Source organism: Rhinolophus ferrumequinum, chromosome 2, assembly GCF_004115265.2.
Source record: "Rhinolophus ferrumequinum isolate MPI-CBG mRhiFer1 chromosome 2, mRhiFer1_v1.p, whole genome shotgun sequence".
Lineage (NCBI taxonomy): Eukaryota > Metazoa > Chordata > Mammalia > Chiroptera > Rhinolophidae > Rhinolophus > Rhinolophus ferrumequinum.
The window spans coordinates 109,167,249-109,183,653 of NC_046285.1; the positions used below are offsets into that span (position 1 = coordinate 109,167,249).

The 16,405-nt window shown below is 53.3% G+C and overlaps 1 protein-coding gene across 3 annotated transcripts in view; it reads left to right on the top strand.

Moving 5' to 3' along the window:
• The window catches only part of DIP2A (disco interacting protein 2 homolog A), an 88,051-nt gene that overhangs the window by 57,148 nt on the left and 14,498 nt on the right, over positions 1 to 16,405 (top strand). For 2 of the 3 annotated variants that reach the window (XM_033123886.1, XM_033123894.1), the window contains exons 17-26: positions 1,335 to 1,449; positions 2,454 to 2,593; positions 4,459 to 4,595; positions 5,053 to 5,133; positions 5,439 to 5,566; positions 7,816 to 7,930; positions 14,037 to 14,238; positions 15,203 to 15,312; positions 15,400 to 15,480; positions 15,569 to 15,692. In XM_033123886.1, coding sequence (XP_032979777.1) covers positions 1,335 to 1,449; positions 2,454 to 2,593; positions 4,459 to 4,595; positions 5,053 to 5,133; positions 5,439 to 5,566; positions 7,816 to 7,930; positions 14,037 to 14,238; positions 15,203 to 15,312; positions 15,400 to 15,480; positions 15,569 to 15,692 — 1,233 coding nt within the window. Of the gene's footprint in view, positions 1 to 1,334; positions 1,450 to 2,453; positions 2,594 to 4,458; positions 4,596 to 5,052; positions 5,134 to 5,438; positions 5,567 to 7,815; positions 7,931 to 14,036; positions 14,239 to 15,202; positions 15,313 to 15,399; positions 15,481 to 15,568; positions 15,693 to 16,405 lie in introns of those variants that run through there. The other variant, XR_004424724.1, reaches the window with a different exon arrangement.

Genomic DNA, 16,405 nt, shown 5'->3' on the forward strand with positions numbered 1-16,405 from the left:
TCACGTGTAACCGCGCCTTGGTGACTCGTGTTTTGGCCACTGAATTTGAAAGCGGATTTAACACAGTTGAGAGAAGGCACGTGCCTGAGAGTCGTCTTTTCTTAAGAAATGCCCCAAGTGTGCGTGCGGACCGGGCCTCATTCAGGCCTCCTTGGCTCCCCCACGTCCCACACCCCCTTCCTCTGGCGGGAGCTCCCCAGGCTGAGGCCGCTCTCCCGACGCTGTGGGGTGTCCTGGGGGCGCCTCGGGGACATCCGGGCCTTTCTGTGAGGCCCAAAGCCAGACACCATGTAGGTGGGAGTATCGCTGTTGGCATCGAGTCTGGCCTGTCATCTGATACCCTGTCCAGTGTGGCCCCAACACCCCTGCGCTCCTGAGTACCCCGTTACTCGTGAGAGTACCTCACCTTCCGTCACCCAAAGCTTGCGGTTCCCCCTCCACACCAGAGTCCAGCAGGGTCCCAACGTCCTGCCTCCCAGACAGTCGTGCAGCTCACTTGTCTGCGTCCCCACCCATGCCCCCAGCCAGGCTGCTTGTACACTTGTGGTCACTCGCCAGGTCCTCACAGGATGCCCCCTACAGTGCTCTGCTCTGCCTGCACCCCCACAAGCTCCCCACTCCCAGGCTGGCTCCCCCTGCAGACCTCATCGTCCTATAGTGACTGCCACTCCACATGCCCCCAGTTTCCTGTAGCACTGAACCATCTGGATTGCCTGGTTTGTCCTCTGCTGTCCCCTGGTGCCCAGCATGGGGCTGGACACAAGGGCACCTGGGAACAGCTCCCTTCCTTTCTTTGGGCCTTACTGGAGGTTTGTGGTACAGCCCTGGGGCCCTGCACAGGCAACACTCAGCCTCCTGGGAACTGAGTTTTCATATCGATAGCACCCCAGACCGTGGCCGGGTGACACTGGTGGACAGGGCGCAGGCCACCCTGTGGGGAGGAGTGGCCAGAGGTCGCTGGGCAGACACTTGTAGGAGCAGGGCGCTTACAAGCACATGGGCCCCTGGGTGTGCCAGGTGAGGCTCCGGAGCACGCCTCAGTCACCTGTGTAGACCTTGGAGCACACGGGTGAGGCTGCGTGTGACAGGCACGCACAGCTGGCCGGGAGTTAGACCTCAGAAGCAACACAGCCGTTAGAAATAGGCTTTCTGTGAGAAATTTCCACCTTCTTCTGTTGCTTTGAAAAGGCATGATGTTTTCATGGAAACAGCCCTTACCATGCCACTCCCCCATGAGGCTTTGCCCTGTGCTGTTTAAACAAGAAGTGGAGGGGTTAGCATCTGCAGGCCTGTCGGCCTTGCGTTACTCTCAGGCCCCACTCTGTGTCACACAGGGTCCATCTCCTCCTGTGATGCCTTCCTCAACGTCTTCCAGTCCAGAGGCCTGAGGCCAGAGGTCATCTGTCCCTGTGCCAGCTCCCCCGAGGCTCTGACGGTTGCCATCCGCAGGTAGTGTGCCTCCTTGCTGTGTCCTATAAATGGAACTCTTTTCTGCACTGCCTCATTCCGTGCTGCCAGCTGTGGTGGGCTTGCTCCTTGGTGGAGGCCATCGTGACCAGTGCCACTCCTGTGCCCCAGGCTGTTGGCGTGGCAGTGGGCAGGTGTGCCCACAGTCCACTCCTGCCGATCACCTCTCGCCTGTCCTATGGCTCTTGCGGGCAGCGTGCCCACAGTTGAGGGCATCTTCCACTCCCTTAGGTCGCGGGTGTCAGCTGTGGTCCTGGGTCCTGTGTGTACGATAATAGAGTGAGCACTCATGTGTGCGAGTGTTCTGTGTCCCTGGGTATCAGTCACATCTTACCAGGAGGACAGCGTCTTCACCCTCACGAGCTGTACGGTCTTCATCCCTTTGTTCTGTGCTGTGTCTTTGCTCAGGAGCATAAGACATGATCTTACTGGGAAAATACTGACCTTGGTTTCTCACTGTTCTGTCACTGCTGTGTGACAAATTGCTCCCAAGCTTGGTGGCGTAGGAGAAGTCCATCTAGCTCAGTGCTGGCCACGGTCAGGACTGGGGAAGGGCTGTGCAGGGGTGCTGGCCGCAGTCGGACGCTCTCTGCACTGGCCCCAGGTGGGGGAGCTGCAGACACGGGCTCCTTCCGTGTGCCGTCTCAGGGCCCTGCTGGACGCCTCACACCTGTCATTCTGCTTACCTGGCTGCCCATTGAGTCTCCCAGGACCAACAGGTGGCAGCTGAGTCACCTGTGACCTACATTGGAAGTCACATAGCATCACTTCCTGTCGTCACAGGCCTGCCAAGTGGAGGCCTCACAGCAGAGGACACCCACAGAGTGGTGGGGAGGGAGCGGCATCTTTAGGAACGTGTCGTCACACGCCATTCTCACGTGTGAGCAGAGCAGGGCCCGGACGCAACCTCGGCCTGCAGGCCAGGTGGCCCTGGAGACCACCACCCAGGCCTTGGCCACTCGTCAGCCAGTCGCTTTGTCTCCCAGGCCGCCCGCCCTGGGAGGACCTCCTCCGAGAAAGGCTGTGCTGTCGATGCACAGCCTCAGTTACGGGGTGATCCGAGTCGACACTGAGGAGAAGCTGTCAGTGCTCACTGTCCAGGACGTCGGTCAGGTGATGCCTGGAGGTAAGGGACCAGCTGGGGTGTGTGTCTGCGACTAAGTGACATGAGAAGAGGCGCAACCGCCAGGGCTCTGGAGGAGGGAGTGCTCTGCAAGCACCAGTGAGGGATTTCTTAAAAGTGTTTTTCCTTGCAAATTGGGGTTTTAATTTATACCATTTTTTTCCATTTTCTGCCTCCATTTGTGTTAAGTTTCGACTTCAGTTAAAAACAAGAGTGCGTTTATAGCCCCACGCCTGACTTGTAGATCCAGTGTCTGGGGAGATGGTGAACCCACGGTCTTCATACGTACACAGTGAGGCCTTATCCCCACGGCCTCAGGATGTCTGGGTAACTCGACAGTTAGGTTGTCCCAGCAAGGCCCATAAGTGCACATCATGTTTGGAGCATGAACTAAGGTTCACAGACATTCCTGTGGCTTTCAGAGGGGCCCTGGGAGCCGTCCTGCACATCTGCCCGTGGGCCTGTGGTTTGCCTGCCATCACCATGGCCGCGCAGCAAGGCGACGGTGACGGAGCCGTTTCCCTGCGGTTCCGCGGGCATGTCCACATGGAGTGACGGTGTGAGTGGGGTCTCTACTTGGGCCGCTCTGAGGTCCCCCCTCAGTGCAGCTGCCCCACAGCTGCTCCAGCTCCCCTGCTCACGTTGCCGGCCCTTCTGGGGATGACGGGCAGGTGTCCTGACCCACCCTGTGACTTCTGGGGACCAGGTTCCCTCCTCTCAGTCAGGCACCCTGACCCCGGTGCTGCTGTAACCATCCAGGTGACAGGTCCTTAGGTCTGCGTCAGGCAGATGAGGGCAGGACGGGAGCCATTCAGGCCTGTGCAAGCTGCTCCAGAGGGAAGGCCCGCAGCACATGCCGACCCCGTGTGAGGGACACTTGGGCTTTCACAACAAGCCCGGAGTCCACGTTTCATTCCTGCTCACATTTCCGCGTTGTGAGATGTGCTTTTCTCTATAATTTTACCATACGCATGGAATCATCCATCCTGGAGTCACTTGAACATGAGGATGAAACGTTTTACACGGAGCAAGAATGGGGAGTCTTACTTATTTTCAGTAGTTATGAGGACAGCACAGTAAAACGTTGGTGAAACACAGTCTTGGGGATGTTTCTGAATGAAAGAATAAGGGACTTTTATAGTAGTGTTTGTGTCTTACTAATAAAATGGGGACCAGATAGACTGTGCACAGTGCTTCCCTCAGCCTGTGTGTGTGTGTGTACGATGTTCCCAATATGCAGTGCATTCTGGCCTTTTGTGCCTTGCTGTGGGTTACGTCGGGAATGTGTGTCATCACTGGAGTGTGCACTGAGAGCCCTGCGTGTGAGCTGAGGGCCACTGCCTTCAGCCCCACGTCTTCTCATCTGAGGCTTTGACTGATTTGGTGCAACTGGAGACGAGTAGTGACCGCTGCCCTGTGTTGGCCCCCTGCTGACCGTGTTCAGAGATGAGACTATATTTGAAAAACTCAAGGGCGAAGGAAGGGCGAGGTCTCAGGCCACTTACATCACCACCAAGCAATGAGTTCCATGTGCTGGACCAGCGCACATGCTGGTGGGCATTGCGCCCCTTTTGGAGGCTGCATCTGGGTGCCTGCCCTGTGGCAGGGCTGGGTGGCCTGAGCCCACACATGCACAGTCCCCAGGGCCGAGGGCCGATGGGCGGGCAGCAGGCAGGAGCATGTCAGAGGGGCACCGCTTAGTGAAAGCAGAATGGGTGACAGGCTGTGGCAGGGGCCACAGCGAGGCCTGCATGACACTGTGGTCCGTCAGGCTCCTCAAAGCAAACATGAGAGGGTGGCTGTAGGCAGCCGGGTCAGCCAGCATCTCATGTACGTGATCGTGACTGGGTGGGCGGTTCTCTTTTCAGCGAGTGTGTGTGTTGTGAAGGTGGACGGTGCCCCATACCTCTGTAAGACTGATGAGGTTGGTGAGGTGTGTGTCAGCTCGAATGCGACCGGCACGGCCTACTATGGACTGCCTGGGGTCACGAGGAATGTCTTTGAGGTTTGTACCTGTGCGCTGCAATGGAGTCTGCGGGCATCACTGGGTGCAAGAGGCCGTGGGCCGTGGGCCGGCCTCCTTGGCTGCTCCGCCAGGTCAGCTGGGGGTTGGCACCTTGCAGCCCTGATGGGAGTGGAGGTTGCCCAGGCCAGCTAGCACTCTGCATGCCCGAGTTGTTGGGGTGGCCAGAGGGCCCAGTGAGCACCCACTCCTCTGGGCCAGGCCCTGGGAGCATGCAGATAAAGGGACAGACGCAGGAACACAGGCCTGTGGGGGACCCCTGCATGTGGGAGCCCAAGGAGGGTCTCATCAGGTAGCGGAGACTCCGGCCCTGGGGCTGCCTCTTCCCCTCGGCAGACATGGGTGATGCCCCAGCTGAGTGTGCGTGCCGAGCTGTCCCACCTGCCTGCGGGTCCTCATTCTGGACCACAGCCTGACCAGTCCCCTCCGCTCTGTGCAGACTGTCCCTGTCACTGCGGGAGGAGTGCCCGTGTCCGACAGGCCCTTCACCAGGACGGGGCTGCTGGGTTTCGTCGGCCCCGTGAGTAGCCCCACCACCAGACCCGGGCCCCTGGAAGGGTGGGGGTGCCGCCGGCCTCTGCTGAGCATCTAGAGGCCGGCTGCCGGACCCCCCACTGCAGAGCACGGTCAGCCACGTCAGCAGTGCCGCCTTTGGGACCCGTGCCCGCTGCCCAGAGCCTTTCACAGACCTCCCCACTGCAGGCTTCCTTGCACCCACTTCCCCCGCCCGCGGCTGCCCCACCCGAGCTCGCATCTGTCACTGTGTCGCTCTGCCCCTTGTGGCCCCGGTGTGTCCTGCGTCCTGACCGGTGTCCTTGCCTTCAGGGTGACCTGGTTTTCATCGTGGGCAAGCTGGACGGGCTGATGGTGGTCGGGGTTCGCAGACACAACGCGGATGACATCGTGGCCACCGCGCTAGCCGTCGAGCCCATGAAGTTTGTCTACAGAGGCAGGTGATGCGCTGCGGGTCCCTGTGCTGTGGCTTAGGTCCCTGCCACCTGGGACTGGAGAAGCCCGTGTGCAGGGGGTGGGGGCAGGGACTGTGCACACAAGCTCCACAGAGACAAGGGTGACATCTGCGACAAGGATGGCAGCGTTAGTGTCCTCGCCATCCCCAGGGCTCAGGTGGCCCTCTAGGACAGTGCGGTCTGAGTATGTACATGGGCGCAGACCCCACAGGGAACCCCGCCCACCAGAGCAGTGAGTACCAGCGGCCACGCCCTGTCTCCTGGGTTTAACAAGACAGGCAGGGTCTCTGCCTACCGTCAGCTCACCTTTTCTGACACTTAGGCAAGCAGTAACGATTCTCATTTCCACTGAGCACATAAACAGACCCAAGGCCTACTGGATGGGCCCCTCCAACACCCATCCAGCCCCTTCCAGTACCGTCCAGCGCCGTCCAGCCCCTGTCCAGCAGCCTCCAGCTCTGTCCAGCCCCCTCCAGCTCCGTCCAACCGCCATCCAGCACTGTCCAGCCCCCTCCAACCTTTGTCCAGCCCCCGTCCAGCCCTTGTCCAGCCCCCTCCAGCTCCAGTGTTGTCGTGAGGGAAGCCCTGGTTGGCCCACTCAGCCAGCTGCATCTTTACATTTTGTCCTTCTCAGGAAGTGCTTTTATTACTCAAACTAGGGTGTCTGTGAACCTGGCCAGGCCCTGCCTTGAATACCTTAAAGAAATCATGAGGGAATTCTGCCAGGTGGGGGTTCAGCTCTGGCTGCTGGTCTCTCCCACGTCAGGTGATGGGCGTGGGAGAACCACCCAGGAGAGACCAGCAGGGCAGGCCTGTGGGTTTGTGCAGCCCAGAGAACATCCCAGGACGTCACTGCCTGTCCTCGCAGAGGAACCCAGTAACACCGCTGCTGCAGGTGTCCTCGGGTGACGACAGGGCAGCCACGCCTCTTCTGGGCTGGGTCACTTGATGGTTTCAGGAGGTGAAGACCACTCTGAGCAGACACCTGGTGAGGTGAAGGCAGCCCGGGTGATTGGCTGAGGTGTGGCACGATGAACAGTGTGGCCTATCTGTCCCCACCCGGGAAGAGCTTAAGGAACACAACCGTCTCGAAACAGAACCTCTGCCGATTGTATGCCATGGGAATGCTTAGCAACATAACGTTTACACAAAGGACACAGTCGTTGGAATAAACAGGACAGATACAGCTAGAGGAAGAATAGATAAGCTGGAAAGTCAAATTAAGGAACTATTCCAAAGGTTCAGAAAGGGAAGGTTTAAAAGTAAAACTAAGAGTGATGGTGGGGGAAGAAGGGCAGCAGTGCAGATGGCAGACCCAGGAGGAGGGTGTCTCAGGAGCCGGAGCTGGAGCTCGGACTGGAGCAGGGTCCACGGGTGGCTTTGCGAAATCTCGCCGCTGACACAAGACCAGGCAAAACGGAGTGGTGCTGGTGTGAGAGGATGACAGTGCAGTCAAGTTTTGAGTTTCTAAGGGGAACTTTTAACCTAGATTTTATATTCACGATTAAATTGTCACTTAATCGTGCAGTTGTAATAAAAACATCCATGGGTATATAAATTTCAGAAGTTTAGACACAAGAAAGATCCCTTTTGTGCAAATACTCTTAGATGAGGTACTAAGAGAAACAAATTCAGGAAATGCTATAAGATGTATGAAACTGAGGAAATTTAATAGTGGATCAAGTTTGTTGTATAGAGTGTGTGCAAGTGTGTGCATGTTTGCACACCAGCCAAGGAGAGAACGAGAGGAAGTATGTGCATAAAGGCCCGGAATCAGAACGGCAGACATGCTGGCATGTGGTTTGATGGGATACCAGCTTCTTGCCGACAAGGAAAAAGGGAGAGATCAGCTCAGAATCTAGAAGAGAGAAGGTGACCCAGAGAAGAGAACAGGGTTGAAATTTTTCAGGTAGGGGCAGCAACTCACAGGAGGACATAGAATCAGTTGGATTAAAAATGTAATTCATGGAACTTGTAGACGAATTAAGGAAAACTCTTTTAAACCGCGAGCCTGGGGTTTTTCCTTTGCTGGAAAGTGCTCTCTGCGTGAGCAAATTGACACTAGCTCAGCCCATTCCAGGAGGTGAGAGGCTAGTTACTTGCTGACTTCTCCAAGCAGCCCGTGTGGGACTGTCCTCACACAGCAGCACTTCCGCCCGCCCTCCCCAGTGACAGGAGGCGTCTGTCCCAGCGTGTCCTCTGCTGGGCGGTCATCTTTGTCCTTGCCCTCCCAGGATCGCCGTGTTCTCCGTGACGGTGCTGCACGACGACCGGATCGTGCTGGTGGCCGAGCAGCGGCCAGACGCGTCCGAGGAGGACAGCTTCCAGTGGATGAGCCGTGTGCTGCAGGTGGGCGGCCACGTCCATGCCCGTCGGCCCCACCCCCTGCAGACAGGCGGTCGGAGGCCCTCCTGCCCACCTTCTGCTGGGCACCTTCATGGCCCTCCAGCCGCTGAGCAGGCCAGCCAGGGGCCCCATCACTCCACCCCACGCCTGCCCATGGGGCACTTGGGACCCCCAGCGTCAGGCCCCTCCCCCGCCTGCACTGCACACACAGGAGCCACTGAGGCTATGAGGTCTTTGAGGGTGAAGAGCCTCTGAGAGCAGCCCCGCCACGCCCCTGTGGGTCCTGCCACGCCCCTGTGGGTCCCGCCACGCAGCTGTGGATTAGGATGCTTCCAATGAAAGGACCGTGCAGGTTGGGAGTGGCCACCGGGGCAGGCTGTGGGGCAGGAGCGCCTGCCCACGTGCTGCGACTGTCCCCACATGTCACACAACAGCGCACCAGAAGGAATGGCATTGTAATCCCGAGTGCTGGTCTCCAACTGACTGACAGTGGGGACACTTGCCCCACACACGTCCCCTCCGCACTCCGTACTCCTGGAATGGACTTCAGTTCCACAGAGTCCGGGGAGGGAGCAGAGGTTATAGTCCGTATGTGCACAAACCTTAACTGCTCCGTCCAGGGAGGGGTGTGGTCAGCTGGATGGGATTTCCACGCAGATGAGCCATTTCCGGCGCAGGTGGTAAGCTCTGATGTCACGATAATTAGGCTGCAGGACACACCCTCCGCCCTGCATCTTCTCCCATGTCCCCTTGCATTAGTCCCCAGCCCTCACCTGCACCCTGCATGTCCAGCCCATGAAGCCGGTCACTCTGTCGCTGCAGGTGGACTAACGACATACTCTGTAGGGTCCCGGGTGGCTCCTCGTCATGGCCTGGGACCCCAGGGTGGTATGGGGGCCACTTCAGTCCTTAGTGCCGAGTTGACTTCCATTTCATCTGTTCACACCTTGGTGGACTCCCGGGTGGTTTCTTTCTGGCTCTTGTGAGTAAAACTGCTGTGGACAGTGGTGTACAAGTCCTTGGGTGGGATTCAGTTCTGGCAGCACTCCAGGGGCACTCTCGGGTCCATCGCGTGCAGTTCGTGCGGCTCCACAGCCCCCCAGAAAGAACAGCGTCCTCCAACGGCACCGCCTCACGTCAGGAGCCCAGCGAGCCCTGAGCTTCAGAGGAATGAGGCACATTTATTTTAAGTAGAAGTTTTTATGTGTTATTGTGGAATATTTCTAATGCACCAAACATAAAAACAGGAGTGAAACAGCCCGCATGTCCCCATCGCCCTGCTTCAACAGTTGTCAATCCAGGTCCCATGTGTCACCACCTGTCCTCCCCCCTTCTCCCTCACTAGGGTTTTGAAGCCAGTCCCAGACATTACATCATTTTATCTGTAAAGATTTTAGTATTCGTTTCTGTAAAAAGAAATACCATTATCACGTCTTAATAATTTCTTTTCAAATTTTCTTTTATTGAGGTATCATTGACATATTGTCCAAGATGGACAATGTGACGATTCGATGTCTGTCCGTGTTGTGAAACGGCCACCACAGTGAGTCTCCTGGGCATCACCACGCACAGTTACAAATTCTCTCCCTGGTGATGAGAACCTTTAAGATCTGCTGTCTTAGCAAGTCTCAGATGCACAAAGCAACATCTCACTGCAGTCCCACGCTGTGCGTTCATCCCAGGACTTACCTTGTAACGGGAAGTTTGCTCCTTGGATCCCTTCACCCGGCTCAGCCCACCCCCGCCTGTAGCAACCACTGTTCTCTGTATCTGTGAGCCCGGTTTGCTTTAGATTCCACATACAGTGAGCTCATGTTATTTGTCTTTCTGTCTGACTGACTTCACTTAGCAGGATGCCCTCCGGGTGTGTCCATGTCACAAATGGCAAGATTTCATCCTGTTTCATGGCTGAATGACATTCCTTTGTATGTGTGTCTTACATCTTCTTTGTCCATTCATCCATCAGTGGACACCCAGGTTGGTTCCACATCTTGGTTGCTGTAAATAACGCTACAGTAGCCATAGGGGTGCAGACATCTTTTCGAGTTAGTGTTTTCGTTTTCTTCAGATAAATACCCAGAAGTGGCATTGCTGGGTCGTAAGGTAGATCTATCTTTAATTTTTTGAGGACCCTCCATACTGTGTTCCACAGTGGCTGCACCGATTTGCAGTCCCACCAACACAGCACGAGGGTTCCCTTTTCTCGACGTCCTCGCCAGCACTTGTTTGTTGATTCATTGATAATGCCATTCTGAAAGAAGCGTGATATCTCACTGTGGTTTTGATTGCCTTTCCCTGATGAGTGACACTGAGCGTCTTTTTATGTGCCTGTTGGCCATCTGTGTGTCCCCTTTATGGAAATATTCAGATCTTCTGCCCACTTTTTAATTAGCTTATTTTGGGTTTTTTTGTTTTGTTTTTTGTTTTGTTTTGTTTTTTGCTATTCAGTTGTATGAGTTCTTTCATATTTTGGATCTTAACCCCCATTAGATATATGATTTCTGCCATTCCATACGTTGCCTTTCATTTCATTGATGGTTTCCTTTTTTGTGCAGAAACTTATTAGTTGGATATAGTCCCAGTTGTTAATTTTTTATTTTGGTGTCTTTGCTTTTGGTGTCAAATCCAAAAAGTCATCACCAAGGCCTATGTCAAAGAGTGCACTACTTGTGTTTTCTTCACGGAGTTTTATGGTTTCAGGTCATAAATTCAAGTCTCTAATCCATTTTGAGTTGATTTTTGTGTCTGGTGTAAGCTAGTAGCTTTGTCTCATTCTTTTGCATGTGTCTGTCCAGTTTCCCAAATACCATTTATTGAAGAAACTGTCCTTTCCCCATTTTATATTCCTGGCTCCTTTGTTGTAAATTACCAGGTGACTGTGGGTTTACTTTCGGGGCTCTTAATTCTGTTCCATAGTCTGGTCACCGTACTGGATTTCACTAGTTTGAAATCCAGGAGTGTGAAGCCTCCAGCTCTGTTTTCTCAAGATTGCTGTGGCTATTCGGGGTCTTGTGTGGTTCCATACAAATTTTAGGATTGTTTGTTCTATTTTTGTGAAAAATGCCTTTGGAATTTTGATAGGGATTACAAAATCTGTAGATGGCTTTGGACATTATAACAATACTCTTCTAATCAATGAGCACGGAATGTCTTTCCATTCATTTGTGTCGTCTTCAGTTTTCTTTATCAGTGCCTTACAGTTTTCAGTGTGTGGGCCCTTCACTTCTTGGCTAAATTCATTGCTAAGTATTCTTTTCAATGCAGTTCTAAATGGGATGATTTTCTTAATTTCTCTTTCTGATAGTTATTAGTATACAGAAATGCAACAGATACGTGTATATTGCTTTAGTATCCTGAAACATGATTGAATTTGTGTATTATTTCCAATAGTTTTTTGGTGGAATCTTTAGGCTTTACTATATATAATATCATGCCATCTTCAAATAGAGACAGTTTTACTTCTTCCTTTACAATTTGGATGCCTTGTATTTTTTTCCTGTTCCTTGCCTGATTGCTCAGGCTAGCGTTTCCAGTACTAGGCTGAATAAAAATGGTTAACAGACCTCCTTATCTTGTTCTTGATCTCTCTATCTTGTTTTCTCAGTTAACAAGCTTTCAGCTTTTCCCCATTGAGTGTGATGCTAGCTGACGGTTTGTCGTATATGGCCTGTATTATGCTGAGGTACATTTCCGCTATACCCACTTTGTTGATAGTTTTTGTCATAACAGTAATTTCTTATGTAATTAACTCGTCACTATTTAAATTTACTGATTATCTAATTTTTTGTTTGTTTTTAATTAAAGTTTGTTGGGATGACAATTGTTAGTAAAGTTACATAGATGTCAGGTGTACAATTCTGTATCACATCATCTATAAATCACATTGTGTGTTCACCACCCAGAGTCAGTTCTCCTTCCATCACCATGTATTTGATCCCCTTTACCCTCATCTATCACCCGATTATCTAAGTTTAGTTGGTTGGGTTAAACTCAAGGTCAAAATGAGGAAAAAATTGCATTGGTTGTGGCAGGTCTTTAAGTCTTTTTAATCTGTATAGCCTCCTCCTCTGTCATATTTTTCTTTCAATTTGTTTATTGACAAAACCAGGTTGTTTGTCAGTGTGTTTCACAAACCTGAATTGTGATGAGTCCACCTCTGCAGTTTCATTTAATGTTCTCCTCTGTCCCTTGTAGTTCCTGCATTTTGATGTTAGAGCTAGAGGTTTGATCAGACGCAGCTTCCGCTTTCTGGCACAAATTCTTCCTAGAAGATGGTGTACGGTGCCTGGTTGTTTAGCATTCCTGGGTCCACTGGTCTGTTCGGACGTCACCATGGTACGCCTGTGATGCTGTCTCTCCTTCGTCATCGGAACTGGAGCAGCTTTAGAAGTTTCTTCTTCAAAGGGTGCCATGTCCTGTTGGAAACCCCTGGGGACCTGGAGGGCAGGCCCTGCAGGAAAACAAGGTTGATGATTGATTTCAGAGTAGTGAGTTGGTTTCCTGGAATCCTCTAAACGTGCCCACTGGGTTAGGTTTTATTTTTTTGCTTCATTGTGAACTAGTGGATTTAAGCAGATTGGGTGTGTTTCAGTGTATTATAGTTACTTGATTTTTCAGTGCTCAGTGGGAGCCTCTTCAAACCTAAACCTCTGGGGAGGCCCTTTGGCACCCCCAATCCTTTGGGGCCACTCCAAAGAACAGGAAGACCAGATGCGGGGGAGGCAGCGCCTTTTGTGCCCTAGGCCTATCACGGCTGGGACCCCAGGGGCTCAGCTGCCTTCCAGGGAAAATGCAGTTTGCGACCACGATCTGCATATTTGGTATCACAGGCTTAGTCATGTTTTTGGGCTTTTAAGTGGACAGAGTAGGAAATGATGTCTGTGTGTGCAAGATTCCCTACATCATAAGTTTATGCTGCTACGTAGTTTCATCTCAAATTCAAGACCATGAGGTTTTCACCTGACTCGTTGCTCTCCCTTCCGCCACACGGCACAACTCTAACAGAAGGGCTCATGTCTCTCAGGCCCTCGACACACTGCAGTCTCGACCTCTATCACCTCTGCGCCATGAGATTTCTGAGCAGCTTACAATATTTCTGCCCATCGGGCATACCCCACCAGGACTGGGCTAATCAAATCGCCGTGTTTAAAATCAGTTTCAGTAGGTTCTGTCTGTGGGGCTCTGCCACCAACCTGATTCCAGGTGGTGGAGTGCGTTTTATTTTGCTTCTGGTTGTTAGGGGTTGCTTTTTACAATTCTGAGTATGTTGCATATAAAATATGTACATGGTCCCAAAGTTAAATTTGAAAGAAGGTCTACCCGGAGACCTGCTTTCGCCCCACTTTCTCAACTCTCCCCAGAGGAAGTCACTCAACACGGCTTCTACCCCTTATCCAACTGCATTTTTTGTGTGTGTTGCTTTTTTATTGGGAAATATTGGGGGACAGTGTGTTTCTCCAGGGCCCATCAGCCCAAAGTCGTCCTTCAATCTAGTTGTGGAAGGTGCAGCTCAGCTCCAAGTCCAGTCGCTGTGTTCAATCTTAGTAGCAGGGGGCACAGCCCACCATCCCATGTGGGAATTGAACTGGCAACCTTGTTGTTAAGAGCTCGTGCTGTAACCATCTGAGCCATCCGGCCACCCGTCTGAAAGCTCAGCAGCAACTCGTTGTCTTCCATCTAGTTGTGGAGGGCGCAGCTCAGCTCCAAGTCCAGTCGCTGTTTTCAATCTTAGTTGCAGGAGGCACAACCCACCATCCCATATGGGAATCAAACAGGCAACCCTGTTGTTCAGAGCTCACGCTCTAACCAACTGAATCATCCAGCTGCTCCAAACTGTATGGTTTTAATGGAAGCCGTTCCGGATTTCTGAGTGTGTACCCAGACAGTGTGTGTGTGTGTGTGTGTGTGTCTGTGTTACATGAGAGAGTGTGCACACATCTTTCTCTTGTTTTCTCAGTTAACAAAGTGTCCCCATGATCACTGTGTCTCTGTGACCTTGGGCTGGAATGTCCTCAGTGCAGTGCCCAGCCCTGCAGCTCCTCAGAGCCTTGAGCTGGTCGGCGTGTCAGGTCTCAGACACGCCCCTCCTGTCCCATGTCCTCCCTTCTAGGCCATTGATAGCATCCACCAGGTGGGCGTCTACTGTCTGGCCCTGGTCCCTGCCAACACCCTGCCTAAGGCTCCTCTCGGCGGGGTTCACATCTCTGAAGCCAAGCAGCGCTTTCTGGAGGGGACGCTGCACCCGTGCAATGTGCTGATGTGTCCTCACACCTGTGTCACCAACCTCCCCAAACCTCGCCAGAAGCAACCAGGTCAGTGGTGCGTCACAGTCTTCAAATGGGGGCAGCTGCACTCTCGTTAGCCACCCACCAGCTCCTGCCTCCTAGGGACTAAGCCACGGAGGTGAGGACATTAGCCTGTCACTGGTGTGAGGGCTTCGCCTGCCTGTCAGAAACCCTCAGTGACTGAATTCAAGCCCAGCATGTTGGCTTTGGGTGGCGAGGCGATGGCTCCCAGGCTCAGAGATGCTGCCGAGGGCAGACCTGGGGCATGGGGTCTGGGGAGCCTCTACTGGCCACCTGTGTGCGCCGCCAGCTCCACCTGTGTGAGGCCATGGCAGGCGGGAGTGCTTTCGCTCACTCAGTCTGTGACCTGCCACAGCCACGGGCTGAGGGGACCTGGAGTCTTGACACATGTCAGTTTCACTTCCCTGGTTTAACTTCCCTGGTTACATACAAGTTTTCCTTCCTTTGGTTATGTGAGTTTTTAGTAAATGCTAACTTTTCTCTGTGGTTATTGGACACTAAGGTATCATTAAGTGAAATACATTTAATCGGGAAGATTTAATTTCCTTACTTATGCATGAAATACAGTAAAGCAGTGAACTATATTAAGAGTTTAGCTTAAGTATTTGAAGCTCAGATTGCCCATCTTCGGCCAAAGGAGCTTCTCTGGCTGGTTTCCTCGGACGGGGCCCCAGTCCGTGGAGGCTTCCTTGCTGTAGGTGACCTGTAGGTGGCTGAGGTGCAGCTGCATCCCCCCAGATAGGTGCCATATGGCACATGTCTCCATGTGGCATTGCTTAGGCTTAAGAAAAAGGTTCCCTTTGTCATTGAGTAGAACCTTGTCGCTGGTTTCCTGAACATCTGCATCGCAGTGAAGAGTTAAATGCCTAATTCACATAAAAAGTGTGATGGAAATAAAGTCACGTGGTGGTGAGAGCAGGAGTCAGACCTTCTCATTCTGCACCACCATCACCCCCGCCCCATTTCCTAGACGTGGGACCGGCTTCCATGATCGTTGGAAATCTGGTTGCTGGGAAGAGAATTGCGCAGGCCTCAGGGCGGGAGCTGGCCCACCTGGAGGACAGCGACCAGGCCAGGAAGGTGAGGCCCGGGCCTGGGGCTGAGGAGGGCACCCCCCCACTCCCGCTGGATCCCCAGGGCCTGAGCTAGCTGCCTCCCCCTCTGCAGTTCTTGTTCCTGCCGGACGTGCTGCAGTGGCGAGCCCACACCACCCCTGACCACCCGCTGTTTCTGCTGCTAAACGCCAAGGTGAGGCCAGTGGAGTGCACAGTGTCCACAGGCCCTGAGGAGTGGACACTGCTCCAGCTCAGTGGTGACCCGATGACTGCTTTCCTAGGGCACGGTCACGAGCACTGCAACCTGTGTCCAGCTGCACAAAAAGGCTGAAAGGGTGGCCGCCGCTCTGACGGACAAGGCAAGACTGAGTGTTGGGGACCATGTGGCTTTGGTCTACCCCCCAGGTAAGCACAGCAAGATGTCCCAAGAGTTACCTCGGCTTGTCCTCTCCACACGTGCGCTCCTCCCTCAGCTCTTCTCTCAGGGGACAGTCCCAGTGGTGCCAGTGTCGCGGCCACCATTCCCATGACCGTCGGAGGGACTCTGGTGAGCTCTGGGGCTGCGGCCCTGCACCATCGCAGCCCCAACACTGCAGCTTCCGAGACAGGGTGGGCGTTTGCTGCAGTAGCTCCTTCACGTGGCCACACCCCTTGTCGATAATTACAGTCCAACTCTTGTTAGACTCGTGCATTGAACTTCAGCCTTTATCATCCTTTTGCCTTTTCATCTGGCTGTTCTTGCCCCACCTGCGCCCTACACATTGCTGTTATAAAGCGGCACCGTCATCACCACCCGCCAGGTGAAGGAACACATGTTTACCAAGCGCCCCTGTCCTCGCCACAGCCTCCTCCATCCTCCCAAAGGAGCCTTTGTCCTGACCTCTGGAGTTGCCATGTCTTCATTTCTTTGCAGTTTAATCCCCAGACATCATTCTATCTGTCAGTTTCCCTTAAATTTCATGTGTTTTTTAAGCCTCTTAATCTATAGGCTGCCGTCTTTCCCTCCTTCCTTACAATTTACCTACTAAAGATGCATGTGACCCTGCAGCTCTCACAGTCTGGACATTGCTGAGTGCCGCTTGGTGCCAGTCAGCATGTCCCTGGTTGCTGCATTGCCT